The sequence below is a fragment of the Ptiloglossa arizonensis genome, chromosome 12 (genome assembly GCF_051014685.1).
Source record: "Ptiloglossa arizonensis isolate GNS036 chromosome 12, iyPtiAriz1_principal, whole genome shotgun sequence".
Classification (NCBI taxonomy): Eukaryota; Metazoa; Arthropoda; class Insecta; order Hymenoptera; family Colletidae; genus Ptiloglossa; species Ptiloglossa arizonensis.
In genome coordinates, this window is record NC_135059.1 from 13,209,083 (window position 1) to 13,229,637 (window position 20,555).

A 20,555-nucleotide genomic window follows, 5' to 3' on the forward strand; every position below is an offset into this window, starting at 1 on the left:
TTAAACAAAAAATAAAGCACGGCCTTTAAATTAACTGATCTCCGACTAATTAGTAACTAATTAACCCTTCTCACTCGAACCACATTTCATCAATGTCGTTATATTCGTGCCCGACTGTTATTCGTTCGTAACGTTTACTAACTCGAGGAATCCCTAGATTTCCATTTTACACTTAGGTGACTCTGTACACTCGCTCGCACCGTAAAGTATAAACGAAAATCGGAATTATCGTTGTAATTGGGTGTTCGAGTGCAAGGGTTCTCTCGGTACTTTCTCGTTCGACTACTGGTAATCGGACTACTTAAAATCATTTTCAATCATCGATAAACATCAATCGTCATCGAGACCGATAACACCGTGACGCAATAAATTCTCTTTCTCAAACAATGGAAAACAAGACACACGACAAACACGCCGGGGGAACAAGTGCCTTGAAGTATACGTATTATTATTATTATTTATTATTATTATTATTATTATTATTATTACTATTATTATTATTATTATTATTATTATTATTATTATTATTATTATTATTATTATTAGCAATTCGAACGCGCATCATAATCGTTATTATTTTTTTTTTATATTATCGTTATCAATATTATTATTAATATTATTATTGTTACCATTACCGTTATTATTATAATTATTATTTAGAACGACATAAAAAAGTCAGTCCTCGAAAGCGGAAATGCTTCACCCGTCGTGCTTGCCGTAGGCGTAAAACACTCTCACGCATGGGATTCCTGAAAACGCAATACGACAAAACAGACTCTCTTTCTCTTTCACTTTATTCCTATTTATCGCGAGAACGTTTGTTACGATACGGACCTGAAAGCGACTCGGACAAACGAATACGCGTAACACGCGAAACAACAAAGAACACGAATATTTTTTTTTTAGTCATTAACTACAAAGAGAAATCCCCCATAATTGATCTAACCGTTGTATTGCAGGAAATTTTGTTTAACTCTTGGTGTTTAAGATCTGCTTGGATCCGTGTACTGTACTTTTACACTTTCTCTGGGTGCGTTCAGCTTTGGAGATTGCTAACGGATAATCTTCTATCCATCGTACGAAAACTATTCGACAATCGTTATTAAAAATAATCGTTGAGGGAATTTGATCATCAAAGTTCTCGAATACATACAGGACAAGTTTACGGTCGAATGGAAGATAAATTCGAGCTCGTGAGTTCTCGTAAGGTTTCCTGGTAATATTTTCCCGTAGATGGCGACACTATCGATTTGGGACACGGGACGTTGAAAAATAATAAGTAGCTAATCTCTTTCGATTCGATGATCCAGCGTACCGTAAAGAAGAGCGAAAACAGGATTGCAATCGAGCGTTGGAACAGATCAGAAAAAATCCCTAGGCAACACCGTTAAAGCCGAACGCATTTACAATTGACAATCTCGCACACGAAACACACAATTTCGTTCGTTTCGATTCCCCGAATACTTTATTCCCCCGCTCTCGCATTCTCGTCGATGATTTATATAGTTGATTTTCTGGTTCGCATAAGCGGTCAGTGGGCGTCTCGAATCTAGTATCAGCGTTCCGCGACGCGCGCTTATAAATTGTAATAATTATATCGACACGCTACTATATATATATATTCTTCAATATAATATATATATATCTACTTGCTTGATATAGCGATCAACGATAGTTGTTTTTTCTTCTCCTTCACTTTTATATGTATAATTTATATATATATATATATATTTTTTCTTCTTGTCGTGTATATTTATATACGTATATATGTATTCCTTTTATGTATGCATATATAAATATACATTCATATATAGCTCGCTCTTTTAGCTGTGTTCCGCGCGTTTACATTCATCCTTTGAATCGTTTAGAAGCTTCGATCGTAGGATCCGATCGATCCTCGTCAATACGAGTACGAATCGATTGATATTTTCATTAAGTGCTTCACCCTAAGGTCGCGACTTCTCTTTGTCGCGCAAATACTGATAAAACATACACTCATTCGACGTTTGCTCGCATTAATGTCCCATCTATCTTCGTTCCCTTTCGATTTGCCTCCTTCCCTTTCAAGTTCTCTCTAAAACTAATATTTATACCTTTCAGTTTCTCGTTAACTCGTTATTTTATTTATACCGTTTAGCGTCTCGTTTTCTGCACCTCTGACACCCACATTCTCTCCATCTACGTGTCTTTCGTTTACCATACGGTCGTTTCGTCTCCTCTCGTTTCTTTATTACTCTCTACCATTCTCTCATGCGACACGATGCACTCAATTCTGTAAATATATTTATAGACTTAGAATTTTCAATTCTCTCGGCGATTTAATCGCCTGGCTTCTTCGCATTGTCTTTCCCTCCGTTTTCTTCTAACACACACACACGCACGCACACACGCACACACACACACACACACACACACACACACACACACACACACACACACACACACACGCGCGCGCGCACACACGCACGCGCGCACACACACACGCACACACACACACACACACACACGCACGCACGCACGCACGCACGCACGCGCGCGCGCGATTTTTTTCAGTGTCTCATTCGGTACACATTTGTTCTCACTCTTAATGTATAAGTAAAAGTTTCATCGGGGGCATCGGTCGCGCGTCGAATTGTTTTAATTTCTTTTCTTCATATTTCTTTTTTTCTATCATTTACGCGTTCACGTTGATCGATTCGACGAACGAGAATTAAATCTAGGACCGTGAAACCGTTCAATGCTTCATCACCGATGAATCTCCACCTCTAAGTTTCACCAACGAATGTCACTGAATGTTATCGATGTTATTAAGTTCAATTGAAGGTGCAATCGATAACAATTGACGCGCAACAGATCCCACCGGTTATCGTGTATGGTACAACAAGTGATTTGCGTCTACTCACTCACACTGTTTCCACTAATAGAGAGTTTTTCACAGGCTCCTCCCTGAATAATCGTAAGCTTCCTCTATACTTCTCTGTGATCTTTTCTTCGTGTGACAATGGTCGATATTGATATTATGCGTAGGGATATAAACGGTCTAAGCACTGATTTATATGTACACGTCCGTAGAAACTTATCAATTACCGATTTGTGTAAATCATATCAATGAATATAACGTATAAATCATTCGTTCGGAACGAAGAAAAAAATTTGTCGAAAATTACGACATCGTCGATAATCTGTCCGATAACGATTATCGTCAATCATCGATCGTGTTGAATAATCCTTGCACGAAGGGTTCGACTATTGTCGTTTGTTCGCGTTGTAAAAAATTCACTCGTAGAAAGGTGTTCATTGTAAAAAGTATAAAGAACGAGACACCGATTGTTCATAATACTGCGGTAGAATGGGAATTGAATAAGAATCGTGTCTGATTCCTGATTATGAAAATAATTTTTCGACGAGCCTCGCGGACGAGGATGTGCAAATCGTACATTTGGTTTTATGAAAATACAAAGTCGGAAGATGGATATGTTGAGAAAGTGAATGATTCGATGAGCTGCGTCAAATCCTTTTCCCTTATTACCACCGAGAACTCTCTGGGATTGGTTACAGAAAGGAGAGAGACGAAACGTGGAAACAAAACTCCCGAGATTGATGTTCACGAATATTTTTCACTCGATCGTAGCCTTTCGAGGAGATTGAGAACAGTAACACTGCAATAATTTACCTCGAACGAAGTTTCATTCCTTTGAGTTCGATGCAAGAAGATTTGCTCGAATTGTTAAAAATTCGACAATTAATTCATTGTCGAGAAACTAAACGCACATCGATTATCAATGGTTCAATTTTCAATCGGGCCCGATGAAAGTTCAATGCCAGAATCGATCGAAGAAGAGTGCTCGTGATAATCTAGAAAAAGGAAAGAACCCTTCGAGATGCACACTGTACAGTGTTTCCTAATTTCATTTCTTCGGGGGCTAGGTCGAAGCTGCGACTAATTCTAAAAAGAAGCGTGTTTCTCGTTAGTCTCGAAACGCGGCTCGTTTCCCTATGAAATACTAGAGGCCCTCTTATTTCTTCTTTTCTTCGTTTCGAGTTTCCGCTATATGGTTCACTTTCCCCTGTTTCTTATAAGATACCACTGAATCCTCAGAATTCCCATCGTAGGCCCATCCCTCCTCTACGGAAACAAAAGGATCTCTTCTTTTTCTATGATATGTAGGACGATGAAAACTTTAGGGTAAAACCTACGACCTAATTATGCCCCTGCTCGATGAAGGGTGGAAACGACCAAGCGCAGACCTTGATCAACGTATCTGTACAACTTGATTTTGAAATTTCGTGGGCCCTGTTGCAAGGATGCTCTTCAACCTTTAAGATGTAATGTATAATATATCAAGATCTGTACAATGTACGGTTGACATATTGTAAAAATTTAACACGTTAAATGCCATGTTGGTCACCGATGACCGGCTCTTTGAACTCGAAACGTTTTTTCGAAGCGAAACGAACGTTAATATTTAAAAATTTTTAAATAACGTTCCCGACGTTAACACGTATTTCTACTACTTACGTTACAATTTGAACGAACGTCGAAGTTATCGATAAGTATGGAAAACCGACACGATAGTCAACGTGTTAATCGATCGGTATATATTTTGCATAGGTAATAATAAAATAATAGCGAATAAAAGTGATTCTTTGAAAGTATCCAACAATCGTTGAAATAACAGAAAGAACACTTTCGATCGAGAATCGTTTAAACGGTATATCGAAGAAAAGAAGAACTCAAACGTATCGGTCTATCATATATGCCACCTTGCAACAAAGAGCCCAACAAATTCTGCTCTACCACTATACGTAGACCCAGACTGGAACCACAAGGGTTCAACCCCACACTTTTACCATTTCTTTTGCACTCAACTTCCTAACACTAAAATAAAAGGAAGAAGACCAATGAAAATAAAAGGTTTGGAAATATAGACTATTCGAAACGAATTCTATCAAACGTGTTCCCAGTCACTGATTCCCAAGAGGGGCCCATACCCCCTGATACCACTCTGAATCCGTTCTCGTCCAATCTCTTCTCTGCACCAGATAGAATGATTTCTGATTGAGATATGTGTTCGTAGCGATTCTCGGAGATAGTGTCTCTCTCTCTCTCTCTCTCTCTTTCTATGTATATATATATATATATTCTATGTATATATATATATATATATATATATATATATATATATATATATATAATTCACATAATTACACAAGAAGCTACACTCTTCTGGAAAATACGTGCGCAGGGCCGTGCCTAGTATTGGCTCTATCACCTCGACGGTCTCCAAAATTGTACATCTTGCATACTGATTATTAACGCGTCGTGTTTCTAGCTTCAGGGCAGCTAGCTTCGATCCTGTCACGTGTGTCTGTGTGTGTGTGTGTGTACATCTACTTCTTCCCATGTATCTTCAGCAATTTCACGTCGCGTGCATCCGTGGCCAAAAAACGTGACGAACGAGACGCCATCTACGTTATTTACAAGCTTCGTCGATCTCTCGATCGAGTTCTATCATTGATCCTCCCTTCTTCTTCTTATTTTTCTTCATCTTCTTCTTCTTCTTCTCTTCAAGGTCGCGCGGAATGACGAGAAGAAAGCGCTTCGTCCTTCGAATCCCCCGAGATGTGGAGCTCAGAAAACGATAGAGGAACGCGTTACTTCTTTCGGTTATCTTTATTCTCTTCTTCGTCTTTTTATAGTATCGTGTTGCTCTCTCTATTGGTTTTGAAGAGTGTCCGGCCACATTGACAAATTAACTCGTCTACTTATTATCTGTTGCACCTTTGGAGTCGATGAGCATCGAAAATAGATAATTGCAGTTCGTCGTTTCTACGTCTACGTCGTGAACAGCGGCTCGAGGAATTCGATTTCTCTTCATTGTGTTCCCTCGGAGATTTGCGCGAGATCGTGTTGCTTGCTGCCTTTCTGGGATCTCTGCTGTCGAAGATCGTCATCGGTTTCCGGAAGGACGAAGGAAGAACAACGTAAATCGTGGCCAAACTGATGAAGAATCGTCTCGAGGTTTGCGTCCGTGTTCTTTCTTCTATTTCTTCTTTCTTCGGTTCCTATCTCTTGTTTACTTATTTATTTATTTATTTATTTATTTTTTTAAACATTTTTGAACCGTGACGAAAGGAAGACTCGTCTTCAAGGTGAAACTGAAGTTTCCTTCTAAACAATTGATCTTAAATCACAAATGTTTTTTAATTTTCTTCCAACTTCCAAATTGTACACGCGTGAATTGAAATACGTTGCATTTTTTCAAAGGTTTCGTCTTTTGTTTTTAAAGAAGAAAAGTGACATTGTTTCGCGAAAGGGTACTCGGTTTCGCGAAGGAAATTCAAATTCTTTCGAATCGTGAATCTCTGTTCGAAGAGAAGTCAATTTCATCTTCGATCGAAAATATCGATCATCGATTAAACTTTCTATTCGATTATTGATATCTTGTACCGTTGATTCTTCGATTAAACAACCTCGAAAACGAGGAAGGGAACGAAAAATTAACGCGAACAAATAGTGATATTAATTAGCTCAAGGAACACTTTGAAATCGAACCTCGTGACGATTCGTGGACTTCTGGGAAGCAGCTAGAAACCGTACAACACAATTGTGTGTAAGTTTTGATCGTAGAAAGTCGTCGGTTGCTGTTCGGTTTTTTTTTTTTAACAATTTTCTTACGAAATCTTTTGTTCTTCAAGGCGCGGAAGAAACATCGGCTGCGCCTCGTCTACTCTCTGCCTCTAAATCATAGAAAAACCATGGAAAAAACACTCTCTCTCGCTCACATATTTTTTCTCTTTTTTCTTTTTTTTTTCTTTCATTTTTAGAAACGTTTCAGTATGACAAACGTGGTCCATCGTATATACGTAAGTTTTTTTTTATATATATATATACGTTAGCGCTAGGATTCGACGATTAAAAAGACATGCATACGCGGGGAAATCAGAAACGGCGCTGGTACCCACGAATCATTGAAGTAATGGACGCTTCCTAACCTCGAAATGATACGAAGCGTTCCTCCTGAAGCATTCTTCAGCCTCGTTGTGCGATACGATGTTTCAAAGCAGTCGAACCGACTCGTTTCTCCGTACTTTCCGAACGTTCTTTCATTTACGAACATTTTACAAATTAAATTCAATTTATACAAAATTCCTCGCCTCCTCCTCCTCCTCCTCCTTCTTCTTCTTCTTCTTCTTCTTCTTCTGCTTCTTCTTCTACTACTACTACTTCTTTCCAATACTTTGGTCAACGTATCCAGGTCGATACACAGAAACGTAAAACCCGTGATGGTATTCGCTGATCCTTGTAAATTTTTCCTTCTATATATTTTCCACTCTGCGGTTCACTTCGTTTTCTTCTCGGTAATCTCTTCTCACGCGAGAAATGCAAAGGGCTCTGCTCCAATGAGTCGCGTACCAACGGGACAAACACGCCTTTTCCTCCCGGTGAAATGATGCGCTCGAGCTTATCAAAATCATCGACCTATAAAATATCGCGGGGTTACATCGTAAAGAAGAATAAAACGCTCGAAGAACGCGCCACGGTAGAAAATACAAGCTGTCGCCTGGGTATTACCTTCTTCGCGCGAAGAATTCGTCCGACGAAGTGAGTAATCTCGGTGGTTGTTCGATGAAACGCGATTGCACAAGAGAATCAGGTAAATGCGAGCACAATAAAAAATTAGATTCTTATATCGATATAACGCCCCTTCCACCGCTTCCGTTCTCTACTCTACTTCGTTTGTCACCTCCGCCATCTTCGCTCTCTTCCCTTTCGTTCTCCGCGTTGCTCGCAAAACGAAAGCGAATCTCGATAACGGTACACTTGGTGGAACAAACATAGCGAAAAACTCCGAGTAAATATTTCTTCCAAGATGTCCGTCTTGGTGACCAAGATCCTAGTATTTAACCGGACGATCTGCGTTAGGCTCACTTTAATCATTTACGAAGAGAATGCTTTTAAGAAGAGCATTCTTTTCTTCGAAGGAAACCGTTTGAAGAAAAATTCCTCTAAAAACGATACCATCTGTAAAATGTATCGGAGAGTATTTTCGTGCCTTTGTTTTGTTTCGATAAAAGTGTTGTAAAATAATTTTCAAGAATTCTTTTTATCATTAGTCGAGTTTCGCGCGAATCTATCGCACAGAGGTGAAGAAACGAAAAATGATTTCTGGGAGACACGTAGACCTGTGGTGTAATACTGATAAGGACAATACCAAATTGGTTTGCATAGATCAGCATAACATCTTAGACTTATTTATTGTCCAGACTATTGGCGCTGTCATCTTCGCTCTCTATAGTTTTCACGATCTCCCTCTATTTCTTCCATCAAGTGTACGCGGCTCTCGGCTTTTTATCCTTCGAAGTTTCGTTGTGAAGCGAGAAATTAAGAGAACACGAGATCCTTCAACCCTTTGCAATTTTCTTTCATCGCGTTTCTTCGTTGGAAAATTGAAAAATCGTTAAAAATCGGAAAATTGACAAATCACCGCCTTTAACGCTAGATTTACCAATCGGTAAAAACGACTGGTTCCCAACTGCTTTCGTAATAAAATTTGCTTTAAATTCCACGGTATGTTTTTCGAAGACGTCGTGACTTTTTCTGTTCCACGCATGTGGTCAATTTGAAAAATTCCTCTTTTTTCTCATCGATTTTATTTTTGAGGTACACACAAAGTGTACCTTAATATTCCAGTGTTAATTCCTGATCGAGAATTAGAAGATGAACAAATGAAGAAACGTTCAGGACGAACGAAAGAAGAGGTGAAGAATTTGAAAAACGAAGAGCATCGATTGTTGCAAAAGGTTGCAGTTCCCTCGAATAAGTCCTTCATTTTATATTCGATCGCGCCAGATTCGTTTTCGATGAAGTTTGCGCTCGGAGGATTCGTCGTTCCGTAAACGAGGCAAGAAAGAAATTGAAATCGGCGAAAAGGATTCGGGAAAGTCGAGAGCACGAACCGTAATTTGTCAGGCTCAGTTCCTTCGCTCGGTTCTTTTCGATCAAGGGGTTATTTTAGAGGATACGACGTCTTCGGTGGATCTCTTCTTTCCAGGTTACGGTCAACGAACGTTCTACTGGACGAGAATCGTATCAGATTCTCCAATACTCGAATTAAAGTAAGATCGACACCAAAGCGATGAAAATGCGTACGAGTAAACGAAAGATTGTTTTTTTTTTTTTTTTTTAAATTCAACGACTCGCTAGGACTGCCGTAATCTAACCAGATATTGAACTCGAAATTGAATTTCCCAAGGGCAGAAGTATTCGTTTAATCGTAACGGTTTGAAATATGTCGGTAGCTTGTTAATTATCATCAACTGATTGTCACGGTGTGGTATTTGCTATTTAATCTGTTACTTCGATACTAGATAACGTTTCGTCAAGATCGATCGGTTTTAACGTTCTCGAAACTATGTCGCAAGGTGTATCGATTCCTGGATGAAAATTGCTTTTTCCAAATTGTATTATTTTGCCAGAAGAATTACCATCGCTTTCGCACCGACCAAAGAATCTACACGAAATCGTCCCTCTCCATCTTCGATCCTTTCGGTAAAAAGCCACTTTTTATCCGATAAAATGTCCGATATTATTTATACAACTGTAGACAGATCGTTTTAAGCGATTATTTTTCAAAGAACTACACCTTTTTAACAGTTTCCAATTACTCCGAGGACATTTCTTCGCTCGGAAGTAAGCTCTTGGATCGAATCGAAAGTAAGGAAATCGAGAGGGTGGGAGACGAAAATGAATCCTTGAACCGTATCCTGGAATCCTGCGACAGACGCGTACAATTTCTTTGACTCGAATCTTCACTAATAATTATGTATACGTAGCATAATATATAGATATAGGTATATATAATAACAATAATCAATCATACAAAATTGCGGCAGTGTGCTTTCACGTATAACATAATTAATGATACACGCTCTGGACGCGTGGTTTTATTGTTAATTACTAAAATTACGAACGTCGAGGAACACCGGACACCGGGCGGGGCACACGTTTTTTTTTTTAGGAAAATATCAGTGTCCAGAGAAATTCTGGCGAACCTATATTTATGTACAAAGATGATGAGACGATTCAATGAGGCAAGCGAGTTTTCGGTCGGTTGAAAAACAGTTTAAGTCTCTTTCGAAAACGAATAGTTCAATTATCTTACCGGCCAATTATACATTTTCTTACTCGGTACTTGTATTGTACAATAACAATCACTTTACGGTGATGTTCTCCTCGATAATAGTTTTTTACTAAAATATTTTTCGCTCGCAATATTTTACTATCGCGATAGCGTTACTGATTTTTCGCTGCAATATTTGTTTACAAAAGTATCTTTTAGTCCAAGATACTGTTCCCTACAGTATCTTTTATCGTTACGTTATTTTCCTGGAAAATGTTTAGTTTTTGCGATACTCTCTATCGTAACATTTTTTACAATGTAGAAAGTATTTTTTATTACAGTAATCTTTTACTGGATTATTATCTATTTTACTGCAACATTTTCAGCAAAATATTAATTTTTGCGATACCTCCGTATCGCGTATCGTAAATATATTGTTTCATTGTTTCGCGCAAGTCTCACGTCGAAGAAACTCGTCGCTGTAAATTTTCTTTTCGATACAAAACGTACTAAATAATAGCACAAGCGTAGAAAGTAGACGCGTTGGTCTTCGGTGTATACAATAAAAAGAAAACAAACGTTAAAATTCTTTCTCGTACGAAATATGAAAATGCTCGTCGGAACGGATCAACGAATGAGGGAATCGATTCGATACATCGGACGATTTCTGTTCCTTCGATGGAGTTTCACGGTGCGTGTAATTATATCGAAACTGTGTAATAGTTTATTTATCCAATTTACACGTGTCGTTCGATCGCGTGTTTTCAGATTACGAGTATCCACGTTGCGCGTGGAACGCAAATTTAAAGATCAATTTCATCCCACGACAGTGCGATCGTATCAAACTCCAAGGAGTGATCAGAAACAAAATGGCGCCGTGGAAAGATTCTCTCCAAAGTAGCGTGAAAAGTACAAATGGTATCCGGCGTTCCGTCGCGTTTTCACATCAAACGACAATCAAACAGTCGGGGTTCCATACGATTAGGGCGTGACTATGCGAGTTATGGTACACTTTAAACGCTATACAATAATCCTCAATTCTTTGACTACCTCGAACAAACATCGCCTCCGGTGACATCCTCTACCGAGATGTCTCCGATAAAACTAACGCTGTGCGGAAAAGAGAGAGCGCACTGATCCATGCATAATGCATACATGTAAATACATTGCAAATACGGATATACTTCATACGTTATAACAGCGGTGTCCAATAAAAAAATGTCGGATAATCGAGTAAACGTAGACTCTGATGAACGAGACACACCTTCTTTTGTGCAATACCTAAACGAATCGTACAAGGATGTTGTTCTCGTGGAGTCTTTTTCGAGCGATAAAAAATTAATCGAGAAAGAAAACCGATGGAATTTCTTCGTCCAAACGAAGAAGTTTTAGGTTGCGACTAAGTAAGTACGTACAAACGGTCCGATTTTGACAAGTATTACGTATTTTACGATCGTTTTTAAATATTCGTCGCTCCTGGTGGAACTTGCTCCTTGTACACTACCACCCAGTGTTGATAAATTGGAATAAAATTGAATAACCGTGCGAAGTTACAACGACGATTACAATTAGATTTTTTAAATTTATAAATTTACTTCGATTTTTGGTAGAAGAAGTAACTTTGATATTCGAATGCGAGAATACGAGAATTTGAATAGATTTCAAACGACATGGACTCTCTATTGGACGACGCTGGTATACAAAGAATGCATATATTGTATGTCACTTATACAGACTGCATTCCCTAACGAAGACACGAGCGAGTAAAAGCAGTGGCAACGATAGTCAACCCTTTGAAGGCCTACATACTCCCAACGCGTACTTTCATTAACAGTGTTTTTGATACAACTTTAAACTTTAGTTCACGATTACTCTTAGACGATAAACGAAACGAATTTATTTACACATTAGGCTAATGAAATTGTTAAAATAAAATTTAGCGATCCACATTTAAAGGTAATGCCACTCCAAAGGGTTAACAGATATTCAGCAACTCCTAGCGTTACTATTATTCGTACATGATATAATTTATACATTATTTATACGAGGTTACGTAACCTTTGTCCAATCTGAAAGATTTCCATCGTCTTGGAGAATACGGAGAAATTATATATAAAAAGTTGGGCACAATCGAGAGAAGGTTACATAGTAGAAGCAATTTCCATTGTGCCTTCACCGAATCACTCGATCCCCATCACTTGAAGTCATCGCGCATGTACCGTGAATCTTTTAACCTATCGTTTCTCCCTATTGTTCCAAGTAACAGGAATATTCAAGACGGACGAAGTTATTAAATATGAACCCCGTGATTCGCTGGAAATTGTCAAACGAAGTGATTTTTTGTCCGTTGGTACCAGAAAGGGGTGTATCTAACTAATTATAGTGCGTCCATGAGGTATGTTGGCAATGTGGTAACTTATCGCTGAAGTCTTTGTCAACGAAAGTGCGACACCGAGGGGAATGGCTACGAACTGAACCTACACGATAAAAGATGGACAAATTGTACACCTTTTATATTTTGTTAGAGTGGCACGTGGCACACGGTACACGTACATGTGTATTTCCTCGAAAAGCTTCACCTATGGTACCAACCGATACAAAGAACGTTTCGGTTGACGATTTCCAACGAGTCTGCGTTTACACGAGGGGTTTATTTATGTGTAACGTTACCAACTAACAGTAATAGTAATAATAGTCGTCGCTCGTGTCCCCGACAACGAGATCGTAGAACAAACGAACCACGGTTGGAGATCCTGGACAGGATCACTTCCGGCTCGTCCCCCCTTAAAATGTTTCTCATCTTCGCGTACGCAATAATACTGGCTATGTTTAGTCGTTTTACAAGTTACAATTAACTCTTTACTCGTAATTATTATCGTTTCTCGGTGATTTCGACTCCTCTACTTCGGGTTTCGTTCGATCCACCACCTTTTCCATAGTTTTCATCGGTCTCCATTCGTCGGTTTGCTATTGTCAACATGTACAAGTCTTGGAGTCGTTACCTCGGCTCTTGCCGCGGTGAAATTTATGTATATTATGTATAATCATAGCGTCTGCGTGCACCTATACTGTGCTTTCTTCGTTTCCTTCTCCTTCTCCTCCCCCTCCTCCTCATCTCCTCCTCTGTAGCTTTACTCTTCTTCTACATCCGGTGCACGTATACGTGGACGCAGCGTCGTGTACATCAGCAGTTCCTTCGTGTTCTGTATACGAGGGCTAGCTAACCGCTACAAGTAATAGTTTTTTATCAAAAGCACATGTATATCGTGACTATCCTATGTGTGTATATATAATATGTATATATATATATATATGTATGTATATATATAGTATATTGTATATAAACCGGACGTTGTGTGTGTGTAATTTGTTCGTTTGTCTCTTGTGTGTATCGCTGTGTGTCACGTTGTTACTCTTCACCTCGTTTACCTCTTTCTTGTTCTTCTTTCGCGCCAGTGTGATCAGTCCTTGTCGTCTTTCCTCTTCTATTTTTCTTCTACTTCTTCTTCTTCTTCTTCTTTTTCTTCTGCAGCCGGAATCTCTGCATCCGGAACTCTTTGCTTGAGATCTCAGAGCCTCGATCGGCCGGGGAATAGCTTGAACTCTGTTGAAAGATCGACCGAAGAAGCAGTAGAGCTTCTTTGAACATAAGGGTGTGCGCGGTTGAATCCCGCGGATCTCGAGGGCTCCTTTCGTCCCCCATTCCTCCCTCGTTTTAAGAGCAATTTCGATACTTGTTCGTTTTCAGTCGTTTCGTAGATTTGTGCAGTTCGAGACACGGGGGACGATACGAGACGCTCAAAATTGTACACTTCGGAGTGTCGTCTGTTGCTTCTCTTTTTCTTTTTCTTCGTTTCTTCGGTTTGAGGCTTTCGTCCGATTGCTCCTCTCCATTGGTTGATCGACATCGGGCTTGTGAAAGAAGTTCGGTGGATCTCAACGTAGGATAGAAAAGAAGTTCAGGGCCTCGAAATTTTCGTCCGTGGCGTTTGTGCGCGAAGAAAAATTCGAATGCTCGCCATACTTGACTCTTCAGCTGCGGAAGAGTGTCTTTTGCAATGGTGATCGATTCCTCCCCGATAGAGAGAGAGGATCTAGTTAAGTCTAATAGTCGAATTTTGTGCAAAGAGTTGCAAACTAGGAACCTGTTTGTTGATTTACATCATTACAGTCTTTGGTGATTGTAAAATTATGGCGTCGTTCGCAGCTAAAGAGTGAAACTCTCTTTTAAACATTGCTGTAACTTCGGTTATTTTTTTTTTCTTTTTTTTTTTTGCTTTTTTTTAGATTTCTCGTTAGGTGTGCTACTCGATAAGTACCTCTTCGGTGTACAATACAAAAAGAATTCGTATGAAAAACTCGCGAAAGGCTTCTTAGTCGGTCGTCAGATCGTCAATTTTAACGTTGGATTTTTTGTTTTTCTTCGCGAAGATTTTGTAACGAATAATCGCGGTGGTCCCATTATGCGCGTCGTTTCGTTAGGGAAACAATGATGGCTTACATTGTGCGTCTGCCGACAAGATTCAGCCTTAAATCGTATAATTACACGCTCACTTTTTGAGCGTGTTGCTTTAGAAGAATATGCGTGGAACTCGACGCGCTGACTGCCACAGAAACACGTATAAATATTTCAAAACACAACATCGTACGAAGAATACTTTTCTCTAACATAGTAACAGTGTAATAATATTTTGAAAGGAGAAATCATTGACTAGAAAACCGTTAAACGTAGCATTGACTAGATTCAAGTCTTTGGCGATATACGTTTTTGTTGCTCTGAGAAGAGATTATATTAAAAATTTAATTCGCACATTCTCTCTTTAAATGAAAAATTGTTTCGCAATGAAAATGTTGCTGCATCAGACTTTCAAACCGAAGCAGTCAACGCGTTTAATCTTTGAGAAATCAAAGAAAGAATACCTTTTCCTTATTTTTTTTCAACTTTCATCAACACACCACAAGAATCGCCGATTAAGATGAAAAAAAACTCTTAGCACACTTGCTCGCTGCTTAAATTTTACTTAAAATTTTAGTAAATTTTGATTCAACGAATTTTAACCATTTTAAAATATATTTTTAAAAGACTAATATTAATAATAATATATTCTTAATAAAGATGTATAGTAATGGTAATAATAGCTTTGATACATGTGGAACGTATACAATCCAATTGTCTTGAAAGAATAAAAGAAAAAAAATACTCTACAATATTTGTACCACAATGCTAATAATAACAACACACTTTTAAACTTCTTATTAGTTAAGTTGTTAAATTCTGATAGATAAGCAATGTTCTAAGAATTTACTTTCATTCTCCTTTTGCTGACCATTTGAAAACTGACAAACAACAAAAACCTTCACAACATATTCACAAAATATTTGTTTCAATAGGTTTGAAAATTCTTCATTATCCCTAAGATTTATCTTTTAAAATGTTTATGAATAAATATCACCAGAGTTGGGCAAAACTTTCCGAAACTCAATATTGTGATTACAATTTTTAATCATCGATCGTAAAGATCGATTAAATTTTTTCATTACCTACTTCTCAATCATCATTGAGAACAAAAATTGATCATGGTTTGGAAGTTGTATACCATACTTGTCTTTGAATAAAGAATAGTAGTGTATTTATCTATAGGTAAAATATCTCGAAACAAATTAAAATCAAAAGATTATGGGTCCGTTATAAGTTTACTAATAGTTTAACTCGACCAACAACTGACACCTAGTCGTTCAACTTTTCAATGGACCGCGTCCCAGTTCGCTATAACAAAATTCATTGCCTAATGCCCAACACTGTTTCTTCACAATTTTCAGCAACAACCATTGACTTAAACTTTCCTTCTCAAAGAAACAAGAGATTCTTCAAACTATCAGTCAAACGGAGATATTCAAGCTATTCAGGACACACACCCCTAAATCGATCTGCATGTTCAACGAAACTCTAATGTGTCTTGGGTATGTGCTGGTGTCGATCGTCGTCGCTGGCCTCTGCATCGCCCTCGACACCCCTCTCGCCCTCTTCAGGTTGTGGTGTATTTCCCTCCTCAGTGTCGACGCTGCTGGTTGGCGTGATTTGTTCTGTTCCAGGGCCAGTCGAATCAGCTGTGACCCCTTCGTTGCCCTTATCGAGTCCCAAGCCGCCCAGTAGGCTCTTGTTAATCGGCTCCGGCGAGGCTTCCGACTCCTCACTGCTAGGTGAACCGGGAGACGAGACTATCACCTGTGCAGACAAGGACGCGGCATTGCCAGCGCCGTTTCTCATTAATTGTCAACTCTTTAAACCTACGTGGTTATTGCTTTTTCTTTCATTAGACAATGTTAACCCTTTGCACTCTGCCTAAAGTGGTAATAAAGTTAGGTACCAGTATTGGGAATTGATTAAAATTTAAGCGAAGATCTGCAGTACAAAGGGTTAAGTAATAGAGAAACACGGACCAGGAGATTATTATAACATTTTGTGGCTGCGTGCAGGAAGGGTACAGTGTTTTTTTTTATGTGAAAATGTCGCTGGAGGATTCCTCCGGAAGAGTGGAGTGTTTTTTTGCAGAATGAGTTTATGAATTCAGGCATTCGTTTGAAAAGAATGTGTAGGTAAAGTGGATGTAAACACACAGAGGAGTTCGAGACGAGGCAACTATGGAAAGTTCTTCACATTGTATTACCTGTTTAAAATTTCTGATGCAGTCTATAAAAAATTCGAAATTAGCAACTTGATTTATTTACATTAAAATTGCTATTTATTGAGCAAAATGAATCCGTTAAAACGGACTCGATACGGTTCGAGTAAAATTTTCCTAAGTTTAATTAAAATATTATTATAATCTATTCTAACTTTTATCTTTTAACTGAGGTGCCTCACTTTGTGTACAGTATTTTATGTGCTGCTTGTTAAAATTTGAGACAGTCCAAGTACAAGTATTCAATGGATAACATTCAAGTGTTAAGGATATCGAGCATCTGATTTCAGTTCGACTTGAACATTATAAGTTTTATATCTTTTTTTTTTTTTTATACCTTTCGGCACTGGAAATCCTACACGAAAACATGGAAACCACAGATGTCGAACCAAATTCAAGATGCAACACTTGTGGTGCAATTACTGCGTGCTAGGATAGACTAATGATCCCACAGATGGAATTCTCATCAATTAGAGTATTCTCGAGAGTCGAGAGATCGATTAATTAATGTGACACTATTCTTGAGAAGGATTGTTTTTCCTAGAATTTCCTTTCATTCTGTTTTCTAATTATGCGAGGATATATGTTGTGGAAGGTGAAAACTATGTTACACAAACACCAGAGATTCTGTGAGTGAATATGTTTATGTCGATCAGATGGAAGACAAAGGCAGTATCAAAGTTCTGTTCTTATTTTATCTCTAACAAGTGTTGCTAACTTTACCTTAAATGATGTAGATAACCTGTCCTCTGATTAAATATTTCTTTCTTTATCTTTTGGATACAAGATCGAATTGTCTTGATTATTTATTTCCTCCTTCAAGGGACATAACTTTTTTAGGTCTTTTTATGAATGTTAATAAAGCTTTGATCTGCCGTGTCCTTTTAGAAGTAAATATTCGTCACTATTTTTGCAATCAGCTACAAATATTTACACGTTTACACGCACACGGCACAGAGTCTTTGAGAAACAAGTAGCTGTAAGTAAACTTAAAAATCTGTTTATAATTTGACAAGCGGTACACTAATAATTTGTATAACAGATCATTCTTTCTATTTTGAACTGCATTTGTAGAAAAATGTTATCAACTTAAAATCTTTAGATTTCTGCAGAAACGAAGCTAGATTATCAGAATATTACTTCTCAAAGACACTGTATCCTTCTATCGAAGAATATATACACGATTATTATTATTATTATTAAAATTCACACAGACCTGTGCGAATATAATGACAGATGAATTAGTGTATATCGGTTCTCTGATGTCTAACACGGGCCATGCATGTAATAACGATAACTAAAGGCTGATGTAACGCGAATGAAAACGATAATAACGATAATACCTGTGCAAGAAGCGGCGTCTCTGTGCTGTCAGCGGTTTGGTAGAGCCGGCAATTTGCGCTTGCTCTGAAGAATACGTGCCCAAACGAAAAAAGATAAAGAAGACAACGTAAATCGTCACTATAATACAAAGACGTCGAGAGACTGGCGGCGCAAACGAACGGAAATCATAAGCGACCCGCAAATCGGTACACCCAAATAATTTACAGAACTGACATCGAGACATGCACGAAGGCGTTTTGGTGTGGTAATATTTACACGGACTCGTCGCGATGCGTCGCCTCGCAAATTTTTCACCGCGCAGAACAGACTTCGTTGGCTTGTTTAACAAAAGCGAATCAGTGAAAAAAAAAAAACGTTTCTTCACTTGTTTAGGAAGGAAAGAATATAGAATATTTCTTCGCTTGTTTTTTTCTTTTTTTTTTTTCTGGAGAAGTACACTTGTAATGAAATTGGATAGTAAATTCAAGTAACAGAAAGTGCAGAAACGTTTGCAAACGTAGGAAATCCCTGCAACGAAGAATTTGCAACGATCAACGGTAAAGCTGTATCCACGAGAATCATGGCGACCTACAACTGACGCGAGTTCAACGAACGAATAAACGAACGGATGAATGAATGAGTAAATGAATGAACAAACGTCTCATTTATTGGTGAATGATTCGAAATTATGAAAGCGCGTCAGGGTTGTTCTGCGAAGCGAAACAAAGGGAGAGAACAGAGTTTTTTACTTTGCCTACCATGCTGTTCACAACACGCTTCAGATAATGCACATGGGACACGGACAAGAAAGCGGAGAGCGAGACGAGACTGTCGTCGAGTTTCTTGAAGCGTTTCGTTTCACTTTCGGTAATACATTTCAAGTACTTCACGCGACGTGTATGTAATACAAGCGAAAAACTTCAAGAAGAAGAAAGAACTCAAGACCAGAGAAATTGTAAGCTCTCACGTATCTCTTGCTTCCCTTTCTCCCATCCTCTGTATCGGTTCAAACAGTAGCAATAATATCGTTCTGTTGTAGAAAGATAAAATACTCCAGTATTTCTGGCCCAAATACTAGTTGATCAGTATCTTTAATTCACAACGAATTGTTAGATCTAGAACAACTGTTGTTTAATGTTTGAATTTCTCTCAATGTTCGATAAAGAAAAAAAATTATCGAACGAGTAATCCAACTAGGTTCAGTTGAGTAGATCAGACAATTTTATACTTGATTCTAATCTTCGTATAAACTCCTCTTCATCAATGCTTACAAAGTACTTCTCAACTCGTTCAAACCACCTGTGAACGTCGACAAAGGATCGGGATGAAGAAAGGCGAGAGATCGAAACGAACGTCGTCGAGATAAGGCGAGAACTCTAACAGAACACTGACCTGTCGAGGCTTGACCGGCGGTGGAGGACGAGTGGAGGGCACGAGGACTGCGGCTGCCGTAGTTTGTGGCTGTTGATGAAGTGAGTGTTGCTGCTGCCAAGGCAGCCCTGTGCGTACCAATGTTCCCTGCAGTTGCTGCTGCTGCAGTTGCTGTTGACTGTTGTGCTCGACTGCTGGCGTAACTCGAGGAAGCGCTGAAGCGACTGAAGAAATCTTCCGAACTGTCTGTGAAAAAAGCAACTGATTATTCGGCTCTTATTCTTCACGTTTAATTGTTTAAACGGGCCAAGCTATGGAACTTGACTTCGCTTTTTTAATAGTATATTGTTAACAATTATGCGACTTTAGAGTGTTCATTTATTGTCAATAATTGTATGACATGAAAGTGTCAATTTATTGTCAATAATCGTATACAGTAGAAGCTTTATTGGGCAATATGGGTCACGAATAGGATGGATACGGTGGAATGATAAAGTCAATTTCCTGCTTAAATGGAAGCATCGTTAGAAATGACGACATTACCTGACTTAACTGGCCATATCTCAAGGAGGTATTTAAGTACTGCAATTGGCTGTTGGAAATCCAGCGGTGGTCCGTTCTCCTCCGAGTACAACATCAAGACTGGTCCGAAGCAAACTGCTAGGCTTGCTGGCGACATTTTGTTGCACTGTGACACCACCATTGCCAGATGATCCAGCAAGTAAATTAACGTACACTGTCGCAAAGCAGAAGTAATTAATAATTTCTAAAGAAGAAGGAAAGGTATACAATAAATTGGTTACGAGATTGTTAGGATTCTAACTGGATACAAACCCTGTTCACTTTCGGTAAACAGTTGAGTATACTGAACATGAGTTTAGCGTTGCCCTGCGGATCATCCGGTATACAGACAGTCAGTGCATCGACCATCATTTGGTAGAGGCACTTCGTGAAGAGTGGTTCTGGAAGTTCTCGTAGATAATCTTTCAATACGCCTGCGAAATAATTGTTCAATTTAAATATTCAACGTTAACATTATTTTCAACGATATCGG

General features: G+C 38.6%; 1 protein-coding gene across 12 annotated transcripts in view; it reads right to left on the reverse strand.

The window, feature by feature from the left end:
* Positions 1-15,336: 15,336 nt before the first annotated feature.
* Rhogap100f (Rho GTPase activating protein at 100F) overlaps positions 15,337-20,555 on the reverse strand; it is an 89,046-nt gene continuing 83,827 nt past the window's right edge. For 8 of the 12 annotated variants that reach the window (XM_076323753.1, XM_076323756.1, XM_076323748.1 and 5 more), the window contains 4 exons: positions 20,336-20,496; positions 20,045-20,237; positions 19,523-19,743; positions 15,337-16,350 (listed from right to left, as the gene is read on the reverse strand). In XM_076323753.1, the coding sequence (XP_076179868.1) occupies positions 16,072-16,350; positions 19,523-19,743; positions 20,045-20,237; positions 20,336-20,496 (854 nt within the window). In that variant the 3' untranslated portion in view covers positions 15,337-16,071. Of the gene's footprint in view, positions 16,351-18,150; positions 18,215-19,522; positions 19,748-20,044; positions 20,238-20,335; positions 20,497-20,555 lie in introns of all 12 variants that reach the window. The other 4 variants (XM_076323759.1, XM_076323757.1, XM_076323761.1 and 1 more) reach the window with 4 other exon arrangements.